Here is a 19,768-nt window from a genome sequence, read left to right as displayed (position 1 = left end):
ATCCCCTATGGTTCCAGGGATATTAACTTTTTTTTGAAATGACATAATTTGATTCTCTGAAAAGGCTTGGGCTCGCCCATTGGAAGTTACAGTACAAACTTCCTGAACTCCATTGGAGTGAATGCGTTAAGGAATGCTGTATGTCCTACGTATGGCATAAAAGCGATGTCTGGATTACCATCCTCTGAACTTCTCTGTTGCAAGTCCAAACGTCTTTTTCGATGCTGTCTGTTCACTGGAGGAGTTTGCTGGTATGTCATGCTGCTTGGATAAGTGCCCCTTTGGTGCTTTTTGCTGTGGGGTCTTTGTGAAATAGTGCCAGATGCCAGAGAGGGTAGAGTAGTGTATGTGTAGCATATGCTAGTATAGCTGGAGTTTTGTAAAGAAATGTCATTTGAATGTCAGTGATTTGCACATATGCTCGTTTTAAAATGTAAACAGTGGGTCCTGCTGGACAGAAAAGAAATATACATGTATGTCAGGCTGTATTGTAACTGCTGAAATGTGTATATTTTAAGAGGATACTAGAAGGGAAGGCATTAAACTCAGCCCAGCTAACCTTAAGAAAAATAACCTGAAATTAAATTACTTGGTTTATGCCATAAAGATTCCATTTCACAGGTCTGAATGCAGCTATAGACACTGTCTTTGAAAAGCTTTTCTGAAGGAAGCGTAGAAGTGTTGGAATTGTCTTGTATCTTCCAGATGCTGTATTAAGCCTTATCAAAATTGTGTGTATTGTGATACCTCTGTGCCAAATCCTGACTCAGTATCTAGTGAGAGGTTAGTGTGGGAACCGCAGTCTGGTGACCAGATATGGTGTCATCCTGTAGCCAGCACTGAAATTGTATTTAGATACTAGTGAGAGATGTGGTAGGTGGCACTCAGCACTTTTAGACCTGACAAGAGACGCGCATCAAACTTCATCTTGCCTTGCTGTAGCAAGTAAGTAGGGAACAATAATTCTTTAGTCAGTTAAGAAAACATAGTGAGATTAGTTGAGTTATTTCTGTATCTGAGTCTTTACACCGGGGGTGGTGTTAGTATTTCCTGTGATTGAAACTGTGGTGTTTTATTGTAAATAAATCAGTATTTTCGTGTTCTCTGTATATCTATACTTTTCATCATGTCTGGTCTTATAGAAAATATTTAACCTTTTGAGTACTTGCATTTATTTAGTGGCACTAGCTGCATGCTGCTGAAAATCTTGCTGCTTGGTTGAACATTACCATTTATATAAGGATCAATTTTACTAAGTAATTGGGTACCATGGTAAGAGTCTTAAAGCTTGCTGGTGGCAGTGAACCCACCTTATAGTCTGGGTGGAGGTGGCAAAGCTAGTAAGCTGTGCCAGCCTGTCCCCTGTATGCGAGTGTGAAGCTCAAATCTCAGAGATGTTTCAGCTACTTTGAACAGGGACACTGAGCACTGATTTCACAGAGAGTGGAGGACTTTGCTTGGAACACCTGGCTAAGGGCTTAAATTGTACTTGGTGCAGAGAACTGCATCTGAAAAATAGTCTTATTTTTTTTCTCGCCACCGGTGTCAGTGGTGTGAAGGTTGAGGCTCCTTGATTACTGGTCCAGAGGAGGGACGTCAGACTTTGCATGTCATCCAGAAAAGGCAAATGCCAGTGTGGAAGACAAATTCCACATAGTCACAAGTAGTGCTTGTTTTGCTTAAGGCCTACTCATGATCATAAAAGTTGCAGTATTTGTCAGGCCTTTGAGCCTAAGACTTTATGAAGTCGTCTTTCTCCTCTCGCTATTTACTTGGAAAATCAGCATCTCAAACTTTGAGAAAGATGCTGTGGAGGGGATTTCTAGACCTGACATGGACTCTAGAGAAGGACCAAAAAAACTAGGCTGATGAAAGCCCAGAGGTTCACCTGGTTCTGGGTCAGATTCCTCTGCTGGAGTCATTTCAGAGGCCACCATGAATCCGATAATAGGCATGTCCTAGGAGGCATTGCAGATGTCTGTTCTTGGAAGGTCAAGGGGAGCCTAGACTAATTTACGGAAGGGCCTAGGGGGATTTACCAAATTCTGGTGAGAGGAGATTCCAGCAACTATTGAGTATAGACGCTTCCACGTTTCATAAGGTGGATAGCCATTCAAAAAACAAAGCATGTTTCTTCTACCATGGGCCCTCAAAGTGAGTTGCAAATTTTTACTCTGGGCGTATTTAATGCCCTTATGGCTTTGAAGCCTCCTTTGGGTGTTTGTCTGCTCCTTTTTAGATGTCTTCCCCTCAAAAGAGGGTTAGGGACCAGGATTCATCTGATTAGGTTTCCTCTGGTGAAGATTCCTTGGCCTGTTCCACACAGATTTCTTCCCCTCTAGAGTATGAATCACCAAAAGAGGAATATACTAGTCTGGAATTTCCCATGGAGATTACTTTTGCAGATGCAATTTGTAAGATGAAGTATTTCAAGTGGGATTGGTCCCAAGTTTCTTATGTGCAAAAGCGATATGAGCTCTTACAAATGGAGTCTCCTTCCCCATCTGCTGTTCCTCCAGTTTTGCCTGGTTTACTGGATGCCTTTTCAGCATCCTAGGTTCCAGATTCTCAGCCCCCTGCTCCTAAGAAGCCTGACCATTTTTACAAGGTGCCTGAAGATTGCAAATTTCTTTTACAGTTGTCCATCTTCTGACCCTTTAGTGGTTGGCAGTAATTTAGAAGGCTTATCTGAGGCCGCAGAAACCACCAAACTACTTCCTCAGATAAGGAAAGCAGGACTATGGAAAGAAAGTCTATACTTCTGCCACCCTTGCCTTTTGTACTACTAATTATCAAACTCTTATGACTATGTATGTGTTGGCTGTCCTTTCCCAGGCTCAAGATATTTTTGACCTTCCAGATTCTCGAGAGAACTTCAGCTTCATCTTTGCTAGGAGATTCCTGTCCGGTAGCTTGCCATTCTATTAAGTGCAGCTGTGATCCAGCAGAAGCTACATCTAGAGCTGCTGCTTCAGTATCTGTATTGAGGAGGTATTCCTGGCTAAGGCTTCAACCTCTGCCAGATGACAAGAGTTAAGTTGATGGATGCTCCCCTGAAAACAATGGTTTGGTTCTGCTGCTGATGATTTAAGTCCTTGCAAGAGGAAAGGAAAGGAGTTACAGGACTTGAAACATCTTTTGGTTTCACCCATGCCAAAGTTCCAAAGGAATTATCCTTCCAAACAAGCGTTTGTTCATAGACATGCCCATCCCCCTCATAAAATTTAGACAACTGGTAGGAGTGCTTCTCCGCCTAAGACTACTCAGGCTTTTCCTGGTCAGAAGCAGCCCTTTCCTGACAAGCCAGGTAGCATCTGACTATCACATTCCTCATGGCCTCATTCCTCTTTCCCTTCATCTTTCTCTTTCTACCCCTTTGGACAAACATAACTTGAGACTGTCTGGTTCTTTCCAAAATTCAATAATGGTATTTCATGGTTTGGTAGTCCGTCTCCCTTCATGGACATTCTTCAGACACCTAGGGAACAGTTGCATTTCTTCCTTGAGGTACTTAAAGATCTGTTAAGTCAGGGAACTAATAGAGGTTCCATAAGATTAAAAGGGGAAAAGGGGTTCTATTCAAGGATGTTTCTGGTGCCCAGAAAGGAGGGTCCTTGAAAACCTATTCTGGATCTTTCACACCTGAATACTGTTCTGAAAAGGCCTTCCCTTTCGCATGTCATCTCTTCAGGCCTTGTTTCCTTTAATTCTACTTCAGGCTTTCCTAGATTCTCTGGATATCCATCATTATGCCTAAACCACCTCAATCAGCTCAAATTAAACTAGTGCTGTCTTACACTTCTATCTGTCCTAACCACAGCCTACCTGCTAACCTCTTATGAGCATCCTGACTTCCCACATTTTTACTACTCACCTAAGCAAGCCACCATACTAACCCCTGCCATTTCCACACAACATATAAATATAACAGTAATACCTAACTACCTACTAGCTAGGTATCATCGAATGGCCTACATCAAATACAACTACTATAAAAATAAGAAAGAAACTAACACTACAGCCTGGCAAATCCACTATGTAGATTCAAACTCCATATCTTTATAGATGGGGATATTCATCCTAACCCAGGCCCTAAAAATAATGTAACCACTCAACCCCAAAGCTCCAGCACCCCTACATCAAATATACTTACCAAGCTGTCAAATTCACTTATAGCCCATCTTAATGTATGAAGCATAAGAAATAAAATTGCCCACATCCATGCACTTTTGGACGTACACTCATTTGATATTTTATGCCTAACAGAAACATGGCTAAAGCCCACAACACAGGACAATGAAATCCTCCCCCAAGATATAATGTCTTCAGACTAGACTGTAAAACCAGGAAGGGAGGGGGTAGTTATTTTCTATAAAATAGGATTACAAGCTACTGCTTTAGAATATAAACCTCCACTAGACAATAATTCAGAAATCCTCATCTCTAAAATACAACTCTATGCTAATAAATCAGTCTACATCATCTGAATCTACCTACCACCTGGTAATAATACCAACATCTTAGAAGATATCCTTAGCTGGCTTTCTACAAACTTCCCACAAGAAACCATAGTCCTAGGTGACTTTAATATAGACTGGAAGGGCTTGTAGCTCTGAACAAACCTACAGCTCATATTAACCTGTACAACTTTTCTCAAACGATAAGCTCCTCAACCCGTATAAACAAACCCAACAACAAACAAAGCGTATTAGACTGGATTCTTATATAAAAAAACAAGAAACCTATATGGTAGAAACACTGCTTAGTGACTTTAGTGACCACTCATTGACTTGTATAATCAGGCAAAAGAATGATCTTCCTAACCTAACCACATACAGGACAAGTAGATCTAAACAATCCTTCAACCCTGATCTTTTCCAAAGCGAACTTAAGGTATGTGACTGGTCTCCCCTAAAGTATCTCCTAATTGAGGAAGTTGTTAGTTACTTTAACACAAAATTCCTAACTATCCTTGACCACTGTGCACCAAAGCAGACTACCAAGGATAAGACTAAACCTGCCCCATGGCTTTCAAGGGAAACTAGGCAAAAAATCCTATTGAGAAACAAATATTGGGCTAAATGGAGAACTACTAAAAACCCTGTAGAACAGCAAATACTACAAAAAAGCTATTCTCTCTGATAAAAAGAACTTCTACTGCCAACTACAGGAAACACAAACCACAAAAGTTCTGGGCTAGCATTAATAGGCTTCTTCACCCTGGTCACTCTGCTACTCCTGCCGCTAGGCACTAACCTTGACAACCCTATGCAGATTGCCAATGCCTTTAATTCTTTCTTCACTGAACCAATCCAATCTCTTGCTAGCCAGCTGTCTCCAAATACTTCTAATCTCCCCAACTGCCAATAATAGCTCTCTACTTTCATTTCAGTTATAACCAGTCCCTACATCCCTTATCTGTACCCTCCTCCAAAAACTTAAACCTACCACCCCCTCCGCTGACCAGTTACCTGCAGAATATTTGCAGAAGGCAGCTAAAACAATAGCCTATCCCATTTCTATACTTATGAATAGAACCATTAGTGAAGGAACTATCCCATCCATCTGGAAAATCTCTCATATCCCCCTCCACAAAAGTGGTAATTGTAATGAATTTTCTAACTGTCGCCCTATAGCATTACTTTCCCCCTTGGCTAAAATAATGGAAGAATATATTCACAAACAATTAATGAACCACCTAATCCAGAATAACCTACTTGCAAAATCTCAACATGGTTTTAGACCATTTCACAGCACTACCACTGCCTTCCTATCCTTCACAGACTGCATTAACAAAAAATGCAACAATAATAATATTTATCGATCCGTCTAAAGCTTTTGATATGGTAGACCACCAACTTCTCATAACTATACTTAAATCCCTTTCACTAGATACCCAAGCAGTAAAATGGTTCCAATCCTACCCAAGTAATAGGCAGCAGGCAGTGCTTTGGGATAACAACATATCTACCCTACTACCCATTACCCTAGGAGTCCTTCAGGGCTCCATTCTAGGGCCTCTCCTATTCTCAATATTCATTAATGACCTACACTTGACAATTCCTCAAGCCACCTGTATACAATATGCAGATGACTCCACTTTAATATGCTGTGCGACCACAACACCTGAACTACAGACCCTAACCCAAAATATGTTCTGTACAGTCCAAACTTGGTTTCTAGAATGCTGGCTGCCTCTTCCTGAACCCTAAAAAAAAAAACCCTTGCTCTTTACCCCTACCCGCAAGTCCTCTCCGGTTGACTTCACAATTATATCTAATAATGGTACTCTCATATCTCCCGATCAAACTACCAAACTACTAGTAATAGCAATAGACAACAATTTTAACTTTGATACTCGCATTAACAATACAATAAAAATATTGAATCGAAAACTAGGATCTCTTTAGGATCAGACCCTTCCTCACTTCTTTGGCTTGAACTACTTTTGCACAAACCCACCTTACCTCTACACTCCTTTATGCCTCACCCATCTATACTAATCTAACAAAAACAACCTTAACAAACTAGCAAATTCCTATAACAACATTGCTAGATTTGCCACTGGCTCCCCTAATAAAACCCACAATTATCAAAATTTAAAGCGGCTAGGCTGGCTAGAACTACAAAACCAGCTTCAGTTTTTTCAACTTATTGACCATAAGATTCTGTATCAACCTTCTAACACCCCAGTACTCTCTAACCTTATTACCCCTACAACAATCTCAAAACACTGCGCTCATCGAATAAACTACTTGTTTGTACTACTAAAGCAAACAATGTGGCAGGTGACTCCCTTTTCTCGAATACAGTGGGAAAGAACTGGAACAAACTTCCCTGTGAACTTCTTTTCAAACACAAACTGAAACCATGTCTTAGAACACACTGGCTCTGTCCCTGCTCAAACCCTTATTGACCTTGTCTCAACTATTAGGACTCCCCGCTACTTTCGTAATACTAATTTCAAATACTTTCTAACCAATCCTATCATGTCTCTTTTTACATCAAGCTCATGTAGAAAGTCAGTCTTTCTGCCGAATGTTTACCAACTTTGTCATTAGGTCAGACTTTTTGTTGTTTCACTGATATGAGACTGTGTTTTTGTAACAACTTAAATTTGTAATTACTTTTTAGTAATGCATTAAAATATTACTTTATTCCTTTAGCATTTTATGTAATGGAGATTTTCTCCTCGGGCCTCTACTGAAAATGGACATGTATCCAGTTAGACTAGCCCAGTCAACAAATGTAAAATAAATAAATATCAAGGATGCCTACTTTCACATACAGATTCATCCACTTTTCAGAAAATGTTTACGTTTCTCTGCTTACTGGCATTTTCAGTTCTCTGCTTTGCCCTTTGGCCTTTCTGCTGCCCCAAGGGTATTCGCCAAATGCTTGGCGCCTTTAATTGCTTTCTGCAGGCTTCAAGGCATCTGTGTATTTCCTTACCTGAACAATCTCCTCTTTAAAGCATCCTCTCAAGAGACATTACGGCAAAATCTTCACTTTGCCATTACTTTATTGCAAAGTCTGGGGTTCACAATAAACTTCAAAAAGACCTGTCTAACCCCTTCTCAAGATCATGGTTTCCTAGGGTGTAGGATTCGGACAGTACCTTTACTGGCATCCCTACCTCCACCAAAGGCATTGACTCCCATTTCCTTAATTCAAACTCTTCCTCTGACATCCGCCACAGCCAGAGAGTCTGAGACTTCTAGGATTTATGGCATCCACCATTCCTATGTTACCTGCATCAAAACTCCATGAGGAAATTTCAGTGGTTCCTGAAATCAGTCTGGCAACAACATGCACCTCCCCTAAAATTTACAGTTCGTTTTCTCCCTTTGTCTAAAGAGCGAACTTTAGTGATGGATTCAGCAGTTGTTGCCAAACCCAAACCTTCTCTTCATCCATCTTTTCCATCTCAAGAACTGATCACAGATGCAACGTAGGTTGGAGAGCAGTCTTTAGCCTGATGAAAGTGCAGGGGATCTGGTCTCCCATTCTGCAGAAGGAGCACAACATAAGATGAGAGCACTTCTGGTACTTCAGGCTTTCCATCCTCTTTCTCACCAGGGCCTCTGTGTTGAGACAGCACCACAGTCTTGTGGTATGTGAACAAATGGGGGAACAAAATCTTACCTACTTTGCAGGGCTTACACTCTTGGTGTGGGAGCTTGCAGTTGTGTAATGCGACTCTTCAGGTGGTTTATATTACCTCGCGTCAAAATTTTGTGGCAGATGCACTGAGCAGGTCCTTGACTCAATCTCACAAATGGATGCTTCACAGGGATGTATTTTCTGGGCATTGTCCAAGTGGGGTACTCCTCAAACAGATCTGTTTGCCTCCCCTCTGAACAGATAACTTCCTCAATTCTGTGCCAGATTTCCAGGTCTTCTGGTTTGGAAGGTGGGCGTGCTCTCATCTTCTTGGAAGAGGATGTTTCTTTATGCATTCCCTCTTCCTCTCATTGCAAAAGTCCTGTTCAAGATTAAATGGGACAAACCCAAAATCTTGATGGTGACCCCCTTTTGGCCAAGACAACATTGATTTTCTCCTCTTCTGAATTTAGCCAAGAGCAGTCATCACAAGTTACCTCACAGGGTGGACCTTACTCACAAGACAAATGATCCCTAATCCATCTCCACCTGTCTACTCTTCAGCTGACTCTGTGGGTGATGTAGACACCTTTTCTCCGAGGATGTGCTTAGCATTCTGCAGGAGGCCAGGAAACCCACTACTAGGAAAATCCTACGTATCCAAATGGAAGAGGTTTTCTATTTGGTGTCTTTCACATAACCTTGATTCACACTCTGTGGATGTTCCTGTGATTCATTCTTGTTTGAATTGCTCAATGCTTAGTTGGCTTTTTCTCTTAAAGTCCACTTTTCAACTATCTCTGCTTGTCTGCCTTTATCTTCTCCTTTAGCTTTTAGATTTGAGGCAAAACAATTCCTTAAAGGAGTCCTTCATATTAGGCCTCCCAGGAAGCCTGCCCCCTCCTATGTGGGATCTTAATTTGTTTTGTAAAAATTGACTCTGGCTCGTTTTGAGCCTGCAGCTTTGGTTCCTTGCAACATTGCTCTTGGAAGACTGTACTTTTGTTAGCCCTTAGTTCTGCTAGATGGGTGTCTGAGCTTCAAGCCCTTATGGCTTGTCCTCCTTTTTTGGTATTTCATAAGGACAAGGGTGTCCTTGCTTACTAATCCTTCTCTTATGCTCAAGTTGCTGAATGAGTTGTCCTTTAATCAGTCTATTAATTTGCCCACTTTTTTTTCCTTCTCTGCAGTCTGCCAGTGAGAAGGTGCTGCACACCTTGGATGTGCATAGACAACTCAGATTTTACTTTGATAAGAGCAAGTCTACTAGGAAATCTGATCAGTCCTGTTTCCTTTCATCCTAGGTCCTTAGGATTAGCTGTGGTCAAGCAAACTATTTCTTCTTGGATCTTAAAAGTGATTTCTTTTTTGTTCCTTTTATGGTAAGAGCCTTCCTTTTGTTAAGGCTCATTCTACTAGAGCTGCAGCTTCTGAGCCTTTTTTCAAGGTTTGGATACTAACTCTATTCTTGAGGTAGTTACCTGGACTTATGTGCATACATTTACCAAGTTGGATGAAATCTCCAGAACTAGAGCTGGTTTTGCTATGGCCATCCTTCATGGCTTCCTAGAGGGCTCTGTTGGTCCGTCCTCCCAAGTTTCTTCCTGAGCTTTGGCACTCTAATGTTATGAATACTGCAACAGTGAAATGGACATAGTACAGTTGTGTAAAACCTTACCATAATGATACATGTCCTTCTCTTCACTGTTGCAGTATTCACTCACTGCCTCCTTCCCCTCCCTGGTCCATTTGTCTTGTGAATGTACTGGTTACCCCCCCGGACTGGCGTTTCTACTGGGGCTATCATTTCTGTGGATGGTACATCTGGACATCATCTTTATGCCCTACGCTACACAAGGACCATATGTGTGATGTATGGCGTACCTTAAAGCAACCTAAGGCTTTGGTATACTGGCAGGACATCGAGCTGCCCTTGACAGGGGGATCCCTAATGCTATGAATACTAACACAGTGAAGAGGAGGACATCTACCGTTTTGGTAAGATTTTTACACAACTGCACTTTCTGCAGTGTTTAGACATCTTGGGTATAGTGGGGATTATTGGATCATCACATGTTTTAATTTGAATACTGACGTAGTCATGAAATGTAACAACCTTGATTATGCATCAGTAATTTGCATAGCAGTAGCCACAAAAGTTTTTAATAGTGGCATGATGGGCCCTCTCCCCCCATTAGCACAGGACCCTGGGGAGCCTTGTGCTAGGTCCAGCTTAATGTACATATATTGGGGGTATACTTTCCATGTTAGAATTCCAAGTGGAGGCAAGACTGTACACAGGTGCTTGTTTCAGAGGGCAGGGCCTTTGGAGGGATTTGTTACTTTCCAAAGAAAGTAATCCATCCTTCACTAAGGCCAGTTGCATGCTATTGGTTTACACAGAAGGAATGGTTACAATTTAAGTGGGGGAAAAAAAAGAAAATTAATTTCTGTGGGCATTGTCACAGCACCATTTCCACTGCATGTCCCTCATCCCTGGAAGGAGCAAATGAACCAGTTGGATGGGCGAGGGTGTGTTATTACCAGGCACTGGAGATGAATAAAATCAAAATAATTATTCTGTTCTTTTGCATTATAAATTAGCTTTATTTCAGCAGGTAAACCAAAGTCATACAGTTTGTACTAGTAGTCCCCTTCCTCTGTGTAGCCGTCTGCCAACTGATGCCATCCCTCTCATCAACAAGGTATCAGCAACCTGCAACCATGCATGCTGTCACAGTAACTGAAACATATCTGGCCAGTTATTTCTTTTAGATATCCCATGTCTCATGAATGCCTCAATTGCCATATCTGCTGTCATTAAACTTTTGTTTCATTACCACCTTGTTTGCTTTCTCTGTTGGCATGTGGTTCCTTTGTCAAAATGGAAGGATAAGTTTATAAGGGAAATGCTGATTGTCTCAATTTTAACATGAATGAAGAACTTGTAAAAGTTCAGTGAAAGTGAGTTTTTTGTTCTGTATTTTATAGTACTATATTGTATTATTGCAAATATTTTGCAGTTTTAACCAGCCAGTGTTTTCAGCATTTACATTGGTAGTTGTCGGTGTACTCGCCCTTAGGCACTCTTAATTTTTCCCTTTTTTTTTTTTGCCTTTTTGTTTGGCATGCCCTTATTCCACTACTGTCATCCTTTGGTTATCTTCAGGCACTCAATTTCCTCTGTTGTGACTGGATTCCATCAGTGTTTTCATGCACCTTTTCCCCCAAATCATTTTACATCTAGTGGTTGTACATACCCCTGTTGCAGCAGGACTTCCCCAGGCTCGATCCCTACCTTGTCTACATGTACTTGTTATGATAATTCACCCTGTTGAGATTACTAAGACTCCCCAATCTAGTGAGCGAGCCTGAAAGTCACCACTGCTGCTGCTAGGAGACGCGCTTAGTTTGGACATGTAGCGATCCTGTTTGTGTGCTAGTATGTTTGGGAGTTGAGAAGGTATAAGATGTGGTTACTGGAAAGATTGGGTGTGGCCCTAGACCCATCCTCTTATTCGGTTTAGCTACTTGCCTCCTTTTTGGCCTCCAACAGAGCTAGATGGAGGCCTAGCCTTTATCTGGATGAATATAATTAGCCTTTAACCTTTCCCTGTCATCTCCATCATGAGCCTGAGATGCTGATTAAACTTGGGAGCTAGTTATCCACATTTTTGTGATCTGATGAAGGGTGCTTTCTAGAATAGTGAAGGGCTGTCATATTTCATCTTAAGGGTCTTCATTTGGTCAGTCCTCCAGAAATCACCGGGTATTTTCTGATTGTACATTACTGTTATCAAATCTCAATATAGTAGAAAGTCTGTTAGCACATTTTAGGGCCAGATAAAGTTTGATAATTTTAATGTAGCTGTAGAGAAGGTACTGTGAAGCAAAAGGAAAGGAATCCTTTTCTTTAACATGTTTTGAAAAGGTTTTCCAAGCAATTTTTTGATCTAGGTAAGACCCATTTTTGATATCTGTTTTTATAGTTGCTAAATTTCTCACCGATTATAAAATTAAACTGATCAAGTCCTTTGCAAAAATGAGTTAATCTGAGACACTGGTTTGTTCTGCCTTTTGTACATGTACTTTTGTTTACTTCCCAGGTGACAAGAAAAATGACAGAGACATGATACCTATGAATGACATTGGACCAGGTAAGTAACGAGTAGATCTTTGATTTGATTTCACGTGATTTTTTGATGTAATATTTTTTGTGCAAGTTGTACATTAATCGGACTAGTTCTTCTGATTGTCTGGTTTTGTTTTGGGTTGAAGTCAGTTTTTGCTGGTCAGTTTCTCGTTTTGGAGGTAGTAACCCTTCAAGAGTAATTGAGAGTTGTCTGACACTGCAGTGCAGCATAAGAGGGAGTGCTGCATTCATGAATTTGCTGCCTTGCAGATGAGACATTAAACTGAGGTTCTGTCTAAGTTGATGGAATTTCAGGTGGATGTAAACGATCCCATAGCACTTATCAAAAAAGTGGGGGTCCTTTATTTAAATACAAAAATAACTTTTATTTACAAAATATTTACATATTTAGATATGTACAAACACATTCATAATTTTCTATACAATCATGCTAAATTTTCTTCTTTATTAGGCCCCCACTCCTTACAATTGTTCCTAAAATCCATTTACCATTAAACATTTATTTTTTTCATTCTATATAACACAGATAGCATAAAATAGCATTTTACTATTCTTTTAACATTTTACTTCTATTCTTATATCCATATTTAATCATATCCATGTTTGTTTTATCTATTTTTATATCTTCAAAAAATCTTTACATAATTTTCCCTATAATGTTTTTACTCTTACATATCAAATACACATGTTCCTTAGTTTCTTCTTGACAATGGAAACATATTCTATCACTTTCTTTTTATATGGCATATCTCCTTTTACTGGCAATTCATCTGTTGCCAGTCCCCACAGAAATCTTGATGTTCTACTTTCTGATTTACACCATTTGCTGCTTGTTTTTATAGCTTTAATTTTTTCATCTGTTAGATTTCCCTTGGTTTTACACAGTAATGTTTTATTACATTCTTGTACCATACTTCTCTTTCTATATCTGTTTTTATTTTCCACTAAAGTATTTTTCTTGGTAACATTTCTTCATTTATAAACTTACTCTTTTACTGTACCTCAGTTTATCATGCTTTTATACAGTTTTACTACTAATCTCATTTTTTCATTTATCCACTTTAACACATTGTACAAATTTAAGGAAGGGAGGGTACAACACTGGGTTAATTAACCCTAAACATCCTTTATGTACAAAACTCCTCTTTTTACTGGGTTCAGTCTAGAACCCCCATATAAATTAAAAATGATCTACAATAATTCCTTTTCAAATACTGTTGGCAACATAAATGCACCTTTTAAGTATGCTGTTTTTCTCATTGGTACTTACTATATTGAATAAGCCTTTTTTCTGAATGATTTATATAATCTCTAGAAAAGGCATGTTTGCTTTATTTCTTCTGTGTTTTTCCTATTGAATCTACTTAAATATTTGTTCCCAAATTCTATACCTAACAAATTTCATTCACTAAAATATATGTACCCCTGATCTATGCTAAATCACATAAACTTTTGCTTTTCTCTTTATTTAAAGCCATCCCCGTTGTATCTAAACATTCATTTGTGCAAATTACTACTTTTATCCAATTTTTTTGCCATTATAATGTCATCTGCATATGTTAACACAACTCAGATTCTTAACCCTTCAGGTGTTGTATACTCTGCCTCCTTCATTTTGCAATTTATTTCACATACTATCACATTTATAACTAATGCAAAGAGTGCACACCTCTTGCACATCCCTGTCTTACACCACTCTTCATATGTACCTCTTGGTTTAACTTGCCATTTACAAGTACTTTAAATTTATTATTACTATATGCTGATGTACATAATTTCCTCACTTATATTCTTTTATTATTACCCTTAAGATTTCATATTCAGTTGTGTCAAATGCCTTTAGGTCTCCTATCATGATTTTCGCTTCATCTGTTCATAATATGCACAGTTTCTCCAACTGTCACTAATTCTTGACAACCTTTCTCCTTTGTGCTATATATGCTCTCTTCTGTAATATTTCCCACTTTAGATTCAAATCTCTTGTATGTCCATAAAGTGGTCTCCAGTATAATTCTCTCGTCTTCCTCCTTCTATATGAATTTAAGTAGCCACTACATAATCATTTATACATAAAACCTTCAGTTAACCATTTATTCAAAATCTATTATTTTTTTTGCCAGTCCCTTAAATTTTTATACGTTTCATACCCTGTTCCATCTGAAGCTGCAGCCGAATCTTTATTTACTTATCTTAATACTTTTATCTAGCGAATTTAAAGAAATCTCCTTTCCAGCTCCTTTTCTTTTTTTTTTTGCTTTCCATGTTTTTTCCTACCTTTTTGCTGTACTACACTATTCATAATCTTTTCCCAAGTTTTCTATTTCTCGTTTTACATATATATATATATATATATATATATATATATATATATATATATATATATTTTATCATTACACTACAGTCTTCCTTTATTAATCTGCTTAAATAACTTACTTTTGTTTTTCCTTGTAAAAAATCTTTTATAACCATTCTTGTATTTTTTCTTTTTCTTTCATGTAATTCTTTCTTTGTCAAAGTACTTTCTATGATCTAAGTCGTCCAATGTATGTTTTAGTTTTCTTTCTCTACTTTTCTCATACCATATTGCTACTGTAGAAAAAAAATATATATTCTGAAATACCCACCATTCAGACCAGTTTTGCAAAATGTTCTCATAGTAATATGATCTTTCCTTAACTGTATTACTAATCTTTCCTTCTACAGTCCATGCTTTATTTTTATTCCTTTGCCTATATTAATATATTCCTTGTTTCCTTTTATCTCTACTCGTGTTACAAGATGATCAGAAAATCCTGTTTCAACTACATCCCCTTCTCCTATAACTAAACCTTCTGATACTATAAAATATATTTCAGTTCTGTACATACCTCTTTTGGAAGTCCATGAGTTTTTGTCCCAAAGTTTTAACTTCCCGCATCTTATAACTTCTAACATTTTTCTTATATTACAACTTCTAACATTTTCCTTGTATCCTGTAGTTTTTGGTCTTCTATCCTTCCTTTCTTGTTGCACTTGCCTCTTAAATCCCAAGTAGTCTCCTGTTATAATAATCATATTTATCACTACATAGTCTAAAATCTGATGAAGCAAGCTTTCCCTTTCTTTACAATTAGTATAAGCATTCAATCTTATAATTCTGCAGACTTGTTCTTTCCATTGTAAATCTACAGTGGCTAACCTTCCCATTTTTGCTAAAGTTGCATCTAATATCTTTGATGCATTTCTACAGAATACAGCTATTCCAGATTCTTTCCTCCCTTCTCTCCCTCCCTCTCTGTTTGTGCATTCAGTTGTTAAAAATCTTTCCTTCTGATATAATTACATCTACATCACATGTATTACACCACTCAAAATTCCTATTCTTATTGTATTAATACCTTTCACATTTGCAGCAAGCACTCTAAATGTTTCATTTTCCTTTTTCATTAGATTCACGGTTTCAAACATTAGTAACCGATTACAGACTAGCTTTCTTAATGGGCCATTTTAAGCCAAACCAATTTCCTTCCCAAAGATGAGAATCAAGTCCTTTACTGTACCTTGTGTCTGCAGGTCAGACACCTTAACCTTTTATAGCAAGCCCCACTCTTTAGCTGTATATATACTTTTTCCTCCAGTTTCTTTATTTTTTCTATTGTATTTATCCCTTTAAGTTTTCTTTTTTGTCTTACCTTTTTACCAATAGAATTCTTTATCAGATTACTACCTCCCAGTTTGTTGTTCATAGGTGTGTACTAGGCTAATGGCCCTGGAGCCTTTACAAGCCTAGCCCATAGGATTACCCTGACATCATGCCACCCGACCTTGGTTCCCAGTGCTGCTGTCGAGTAGTGCCACTGGAGTGATCCCCGGGGTGAATTTTATATTTCCCGTCCACTCATTAAGATCTCTCTTTGAGGGCCAGTGAGGTGCTCCTTTTGACATGTATGGGAAGTCTATTACATAGCATGGTCAGTCTCTGGGTTATGAACCTGTCCCTCCAGCTTGTTCTGTTGATTGTGATAATGAGGCTGAAGTCTCTGGAGCATGTGGTGCAGAGGGATTGGGATTTCTTTAGATGTAGCATTTCTACCAGAACTGGATCAGACATGGATTTGTAAGTCAAGCTGAGATTGCCTCTAAGTAGGTGATATGAGACAGAGAATAGTGGAGTTTTTTGTTTGTCTATATAGGACAAGTGTTTAGAACCTGTGATGCTCTTTGTGAGGTACTTCAGTGGCCTCTCCTTTCTGACCACAGTGGCAATGTGGTGATCGAGAGGTTGCTGTCAACCTGTGTTCCCAGATCTCTCATAACTGCTTCTGTGTTCAGTGGATTACCATTGATGTGGTAATTCATGGGGACCAGGTTTTCCCAAAGGGGGATGACTACACATTTTTTGGCATTGAGCTTAAGGCCATGGTTCTGACACCAGTCTGTCTCAGTGAGACCTTTCTGTAGGATGTCATCATCACTTGGGGAGTTGATGATCGCTACCAGCTTGCAATCATCTGCAAACCATCAGCCAGAGTCCCTTTGTGTTGGCCTGGACTTCAGAGAAGTAGATACCAAACAGGAGAGGATCCAGGACCCGAACCCTGTGGGACTCCACTCACGACAGGTCAGCAGTCTGACTTGGAGTCTACTTTTACACTGGGTTCTGTGAGCCAGTTTGCAACCCACTTAGCGATATAGGGGTTGATGTCTAGCTTAGTGACTTTTTCTATGATTCCTGAGTAGGTAATGGTATCAAAGGCCTTGGCCAGATCAAGGTAGGCAGTATGAACCACCTTGCCTTCATCCACAGCTCTGGTGACTGACTCCAAGAAGTTGGCATGATCTACACTTCACAAAACCAAACTGTGTAGTATCCAGAGTTTGGAGAATGTTCTTCGTCTCACATTGCTGCAGTCATAACCTGTGGGGTAGTCCGCTGTCCTCGATCGGCCCGAATACCAAAGAGCTGGGCTGGTGTCGGTCATTGTCGCCTAGAGCTGACATCAATACGTCGTAGTACATAAGCGCATGACCGACGCCATATCCTCAGTCCTTCTTGCCGCGTGGTCCGAAGCAAAAGCAGCGTTTGCAAGTGCCGTTCGGCATTCTGAAATTTTCATTTATCGAGTTTCAGACCGAAGACCAAGTTGGGCTAAGTACCCCATTGGGGAAATCTTTGTCTTTTCTTGCCTCAGTTATCCGGATGTCAGCAAAAGTTAATAATTGCATTTCTTATGGGAAACAGATACCTCATAAGGATTTTCATTCTTTCTGTATTCCTTGCTTAGGGCCTGAGCACGACGTGGTCGGGTGTCGCTTTTGTGCTAGATTTAACAAGCGCACCATTAAACGGAGATTAGACTGTGCCATGCTTGTTTTCGGTAAAAGGTGCAACTATAACATGCCGTCGGATCCTCCAACGCCCGCTACCGCTAAAAAGCGTAAAGCTAGATCTTTGAAGTCTAAACTGGATGAGTCGTCCGTTGCGGACGCCGGTTCTACGGAGCCTCCGGTTGAATCTGTGGATCCTGCCGAGGGTTCGGCTGAATCCCCTGGGGAACCTTTACTTTTACAGGAGTTGGCCTCTCAGGAGTTGGGCCCGGCTGAAGGTGCTTCTCAGGTGTCTGTAGTTCCATCTTTACAGAAGGTTATTAGGCCTTCTACTTCAGTGGCTAAAGCCCATGCTAAGGCCAAACCTTGTCATGTTGGCCCTGGTCATAGTTCTAGCTCTCCAGCCCGTGTTCCTAAAAAGCATATGTTAAAAATGGCTGAGGACTTGATTACTTTGATCAGGGGTTCTATGCCCCCCAGAGAAGAGGCCTAGGGTGGAGGCAGATTTATTGGGGATAGATCATTCCTCAGACTACTCTGATTCCTCAGCTGAAGAAATTCAGGAATTCCCTTCTTATTTAGATTCGGATGCAGAGGACTCCTGTCCTTCTGCTTCTCCTCCAGAGGATTTTTCTTTTTCTGAGACTTTACATTCCATGAGGGAGCATTTCAAGTGGGAAGGTCAGGATTTTTCGGATTCTCGGAAACGGCTCAGGGAATTTTTGTTTCTGCCACAGCATAGGCCCTTGGCTATTCCTCCTGTCTTAGAAGTTGTTCAGGATGTTTTTCTGAATCTTCCCTTAATCCTGATTCTTTACCTCCTGCCCCTGTTAAGCCAGACAGATATTATAGAGTTCCAGAAGCACATAAGTATTTGTACAAGAGTCCTAGAGCTGATCCGGAAACTATTACTCAAGGTCCGAAGGGTATTAGGGCTTCTGTGGCTAAGAATCCAGTTCCTTTGGATAAAGATTCTAGAGCTTTAGATAGATGCGGGAAAAAGTGTACACCTCCTCTACGTTAGCTATGAGGGCTTTGAATTGCCAATTTCATATGCTGAAGTATCAGAATTTTTTGTTAGGTCAATTGAAATCTAAGGTGGATGCTTTATCTGAGAGTATAGAGTGTAAGGAGCTCCAGGAGTTGGTTCATGCATCAGATCAAGTTGGCAAGCATTCTTTGCAGTGTGGTTTCGATGCTCTTCAGGCTGCATCCAGGGTGGCTGCTACAGGTTCAGTTATTCGTAGACATGCCTGGCTTAAGGATCAAATTTTGTCAGAGCATGTTAAGGCTTGGATTTTGGATGCTCCTCTTCAGTCTGAAGTACTTTTTGGTCCTTCAGTGGAATCAGTTTTGAAAAAGATGGAAGATAAGGCTAAGTCTATGCAGACGGTCAAAGATTTTATGCAGGTGCAGCCCCCTAAGTTTAGTAGGAATTGGCCTGCTAGAGGATGGTCTTTTCCTTCTTCGGATTATCAGTCTAAGGGCAGGTCTAGGCGTGGTAGAGGCAGAGCTCACGCTCAGGGTTCTTTCAGACCTAGGACTTGGAGTTCTCCTGCACAGTTTTCTGGTGAGGGCAGGGATCAGCCTTTTCGTAAACAGACCCAATGACCTGTATCTTCCGCTGCCAGACCCTTCTCTACTGGCAGCTCCTCTAGGAGGAAAGTTGGGACTTTTCAAACAAAACTGGCATTTGGTCACCCAGGACAAATGGGTGTTGGATATAATAAATCACGGGTACAAGTTTTATTTTCACACTTTTCCTCCTTTCAAAGGCATGCTGGATGTGCCTCCTCAGCAAAGGATGGAGACTCAGGAGCAAATTTCTTTACTTTTACAGATGGGGGCAATTCAGGTGGTCCCTCCATCAGAAGTAGGCCTAGGTTTTTATTCCCGTCTCTTCCTAGTGTCAAAGAAAGGAAAAACTTGGAGGCCAATTCTGGATTTGTCCATTCTCAATACCTACCTAGACATTCCAAAGTTCAAGATGTTAACATTACAACAACTTCTGCCTATGCTGGGCGAAGATCAATGGATGGTAACCCTGGATCTCAAAGAGGCCTATCTTCACATCCCTATCAGGCCCAGCTGCAGGAGATTCCTGAGATTTCGGGCTGGTACTTCTCATTATCAGTTCTCTGCATTGCCCTTTGGTTTATCTACTGCGCCCAGAGTATTCACAAAAGTTCTGGCTCCTGTAATTGC

The 19,768-nt window shown here is 40.1% G+C and overlaps 2 protein-coding genes across 2 annotated transcripts in view; both read left to right on the top strand.

The window, feature by feature from the left end:
- The window catches only part of FTSJ3 (FtsJ RNA 2'-O-methyltransferase 3), a 1,310,428-nt gene that overhangs the window by 149,309 nt on the left and 1,141,351 nt on the right, over nucleotides 1–19,768 (top strand). The window lies entirely within an intron of this gene.
- CTNND1 (catenin delta 1) overlaps nucleotides 1–19,768 on the top strand; it is a gene marked incomplete in the record, with an annotated part of 1,335,518 nt that overhangs the window by 1,199,342 nt on the left and 116,408 nt on the right. Inside the window, 1 exon segment of the mRNA XM_044076626.1 lies at nucleotides 12,210–12,260. Within this exon segment, the coding sequence (XP_043932561.1) occupies nucleotides 12,210–12,260 (51 nt within the window).

Source organism: Protopterus annectens, chromosome 1.part1 (genome assembly GCF_019279795.1).
Source record: "Protopterus annectens isolate FY-2018-M chromosome 1.part1, PAN1.0, whole genome shotgun sequence".
In the NCBI taxonomy this organism is placed as follows: Eukaryota; Metazoa; Chordata; order Ceratodontiformes; family Protopteridae; genus Protopterus; species Protopterus annectens.
The sequence above is the reverse complement of the archived record's forward strand: the minus strand, read 5'-3'. Positions and strand labels throughout refer to the sequence as shown.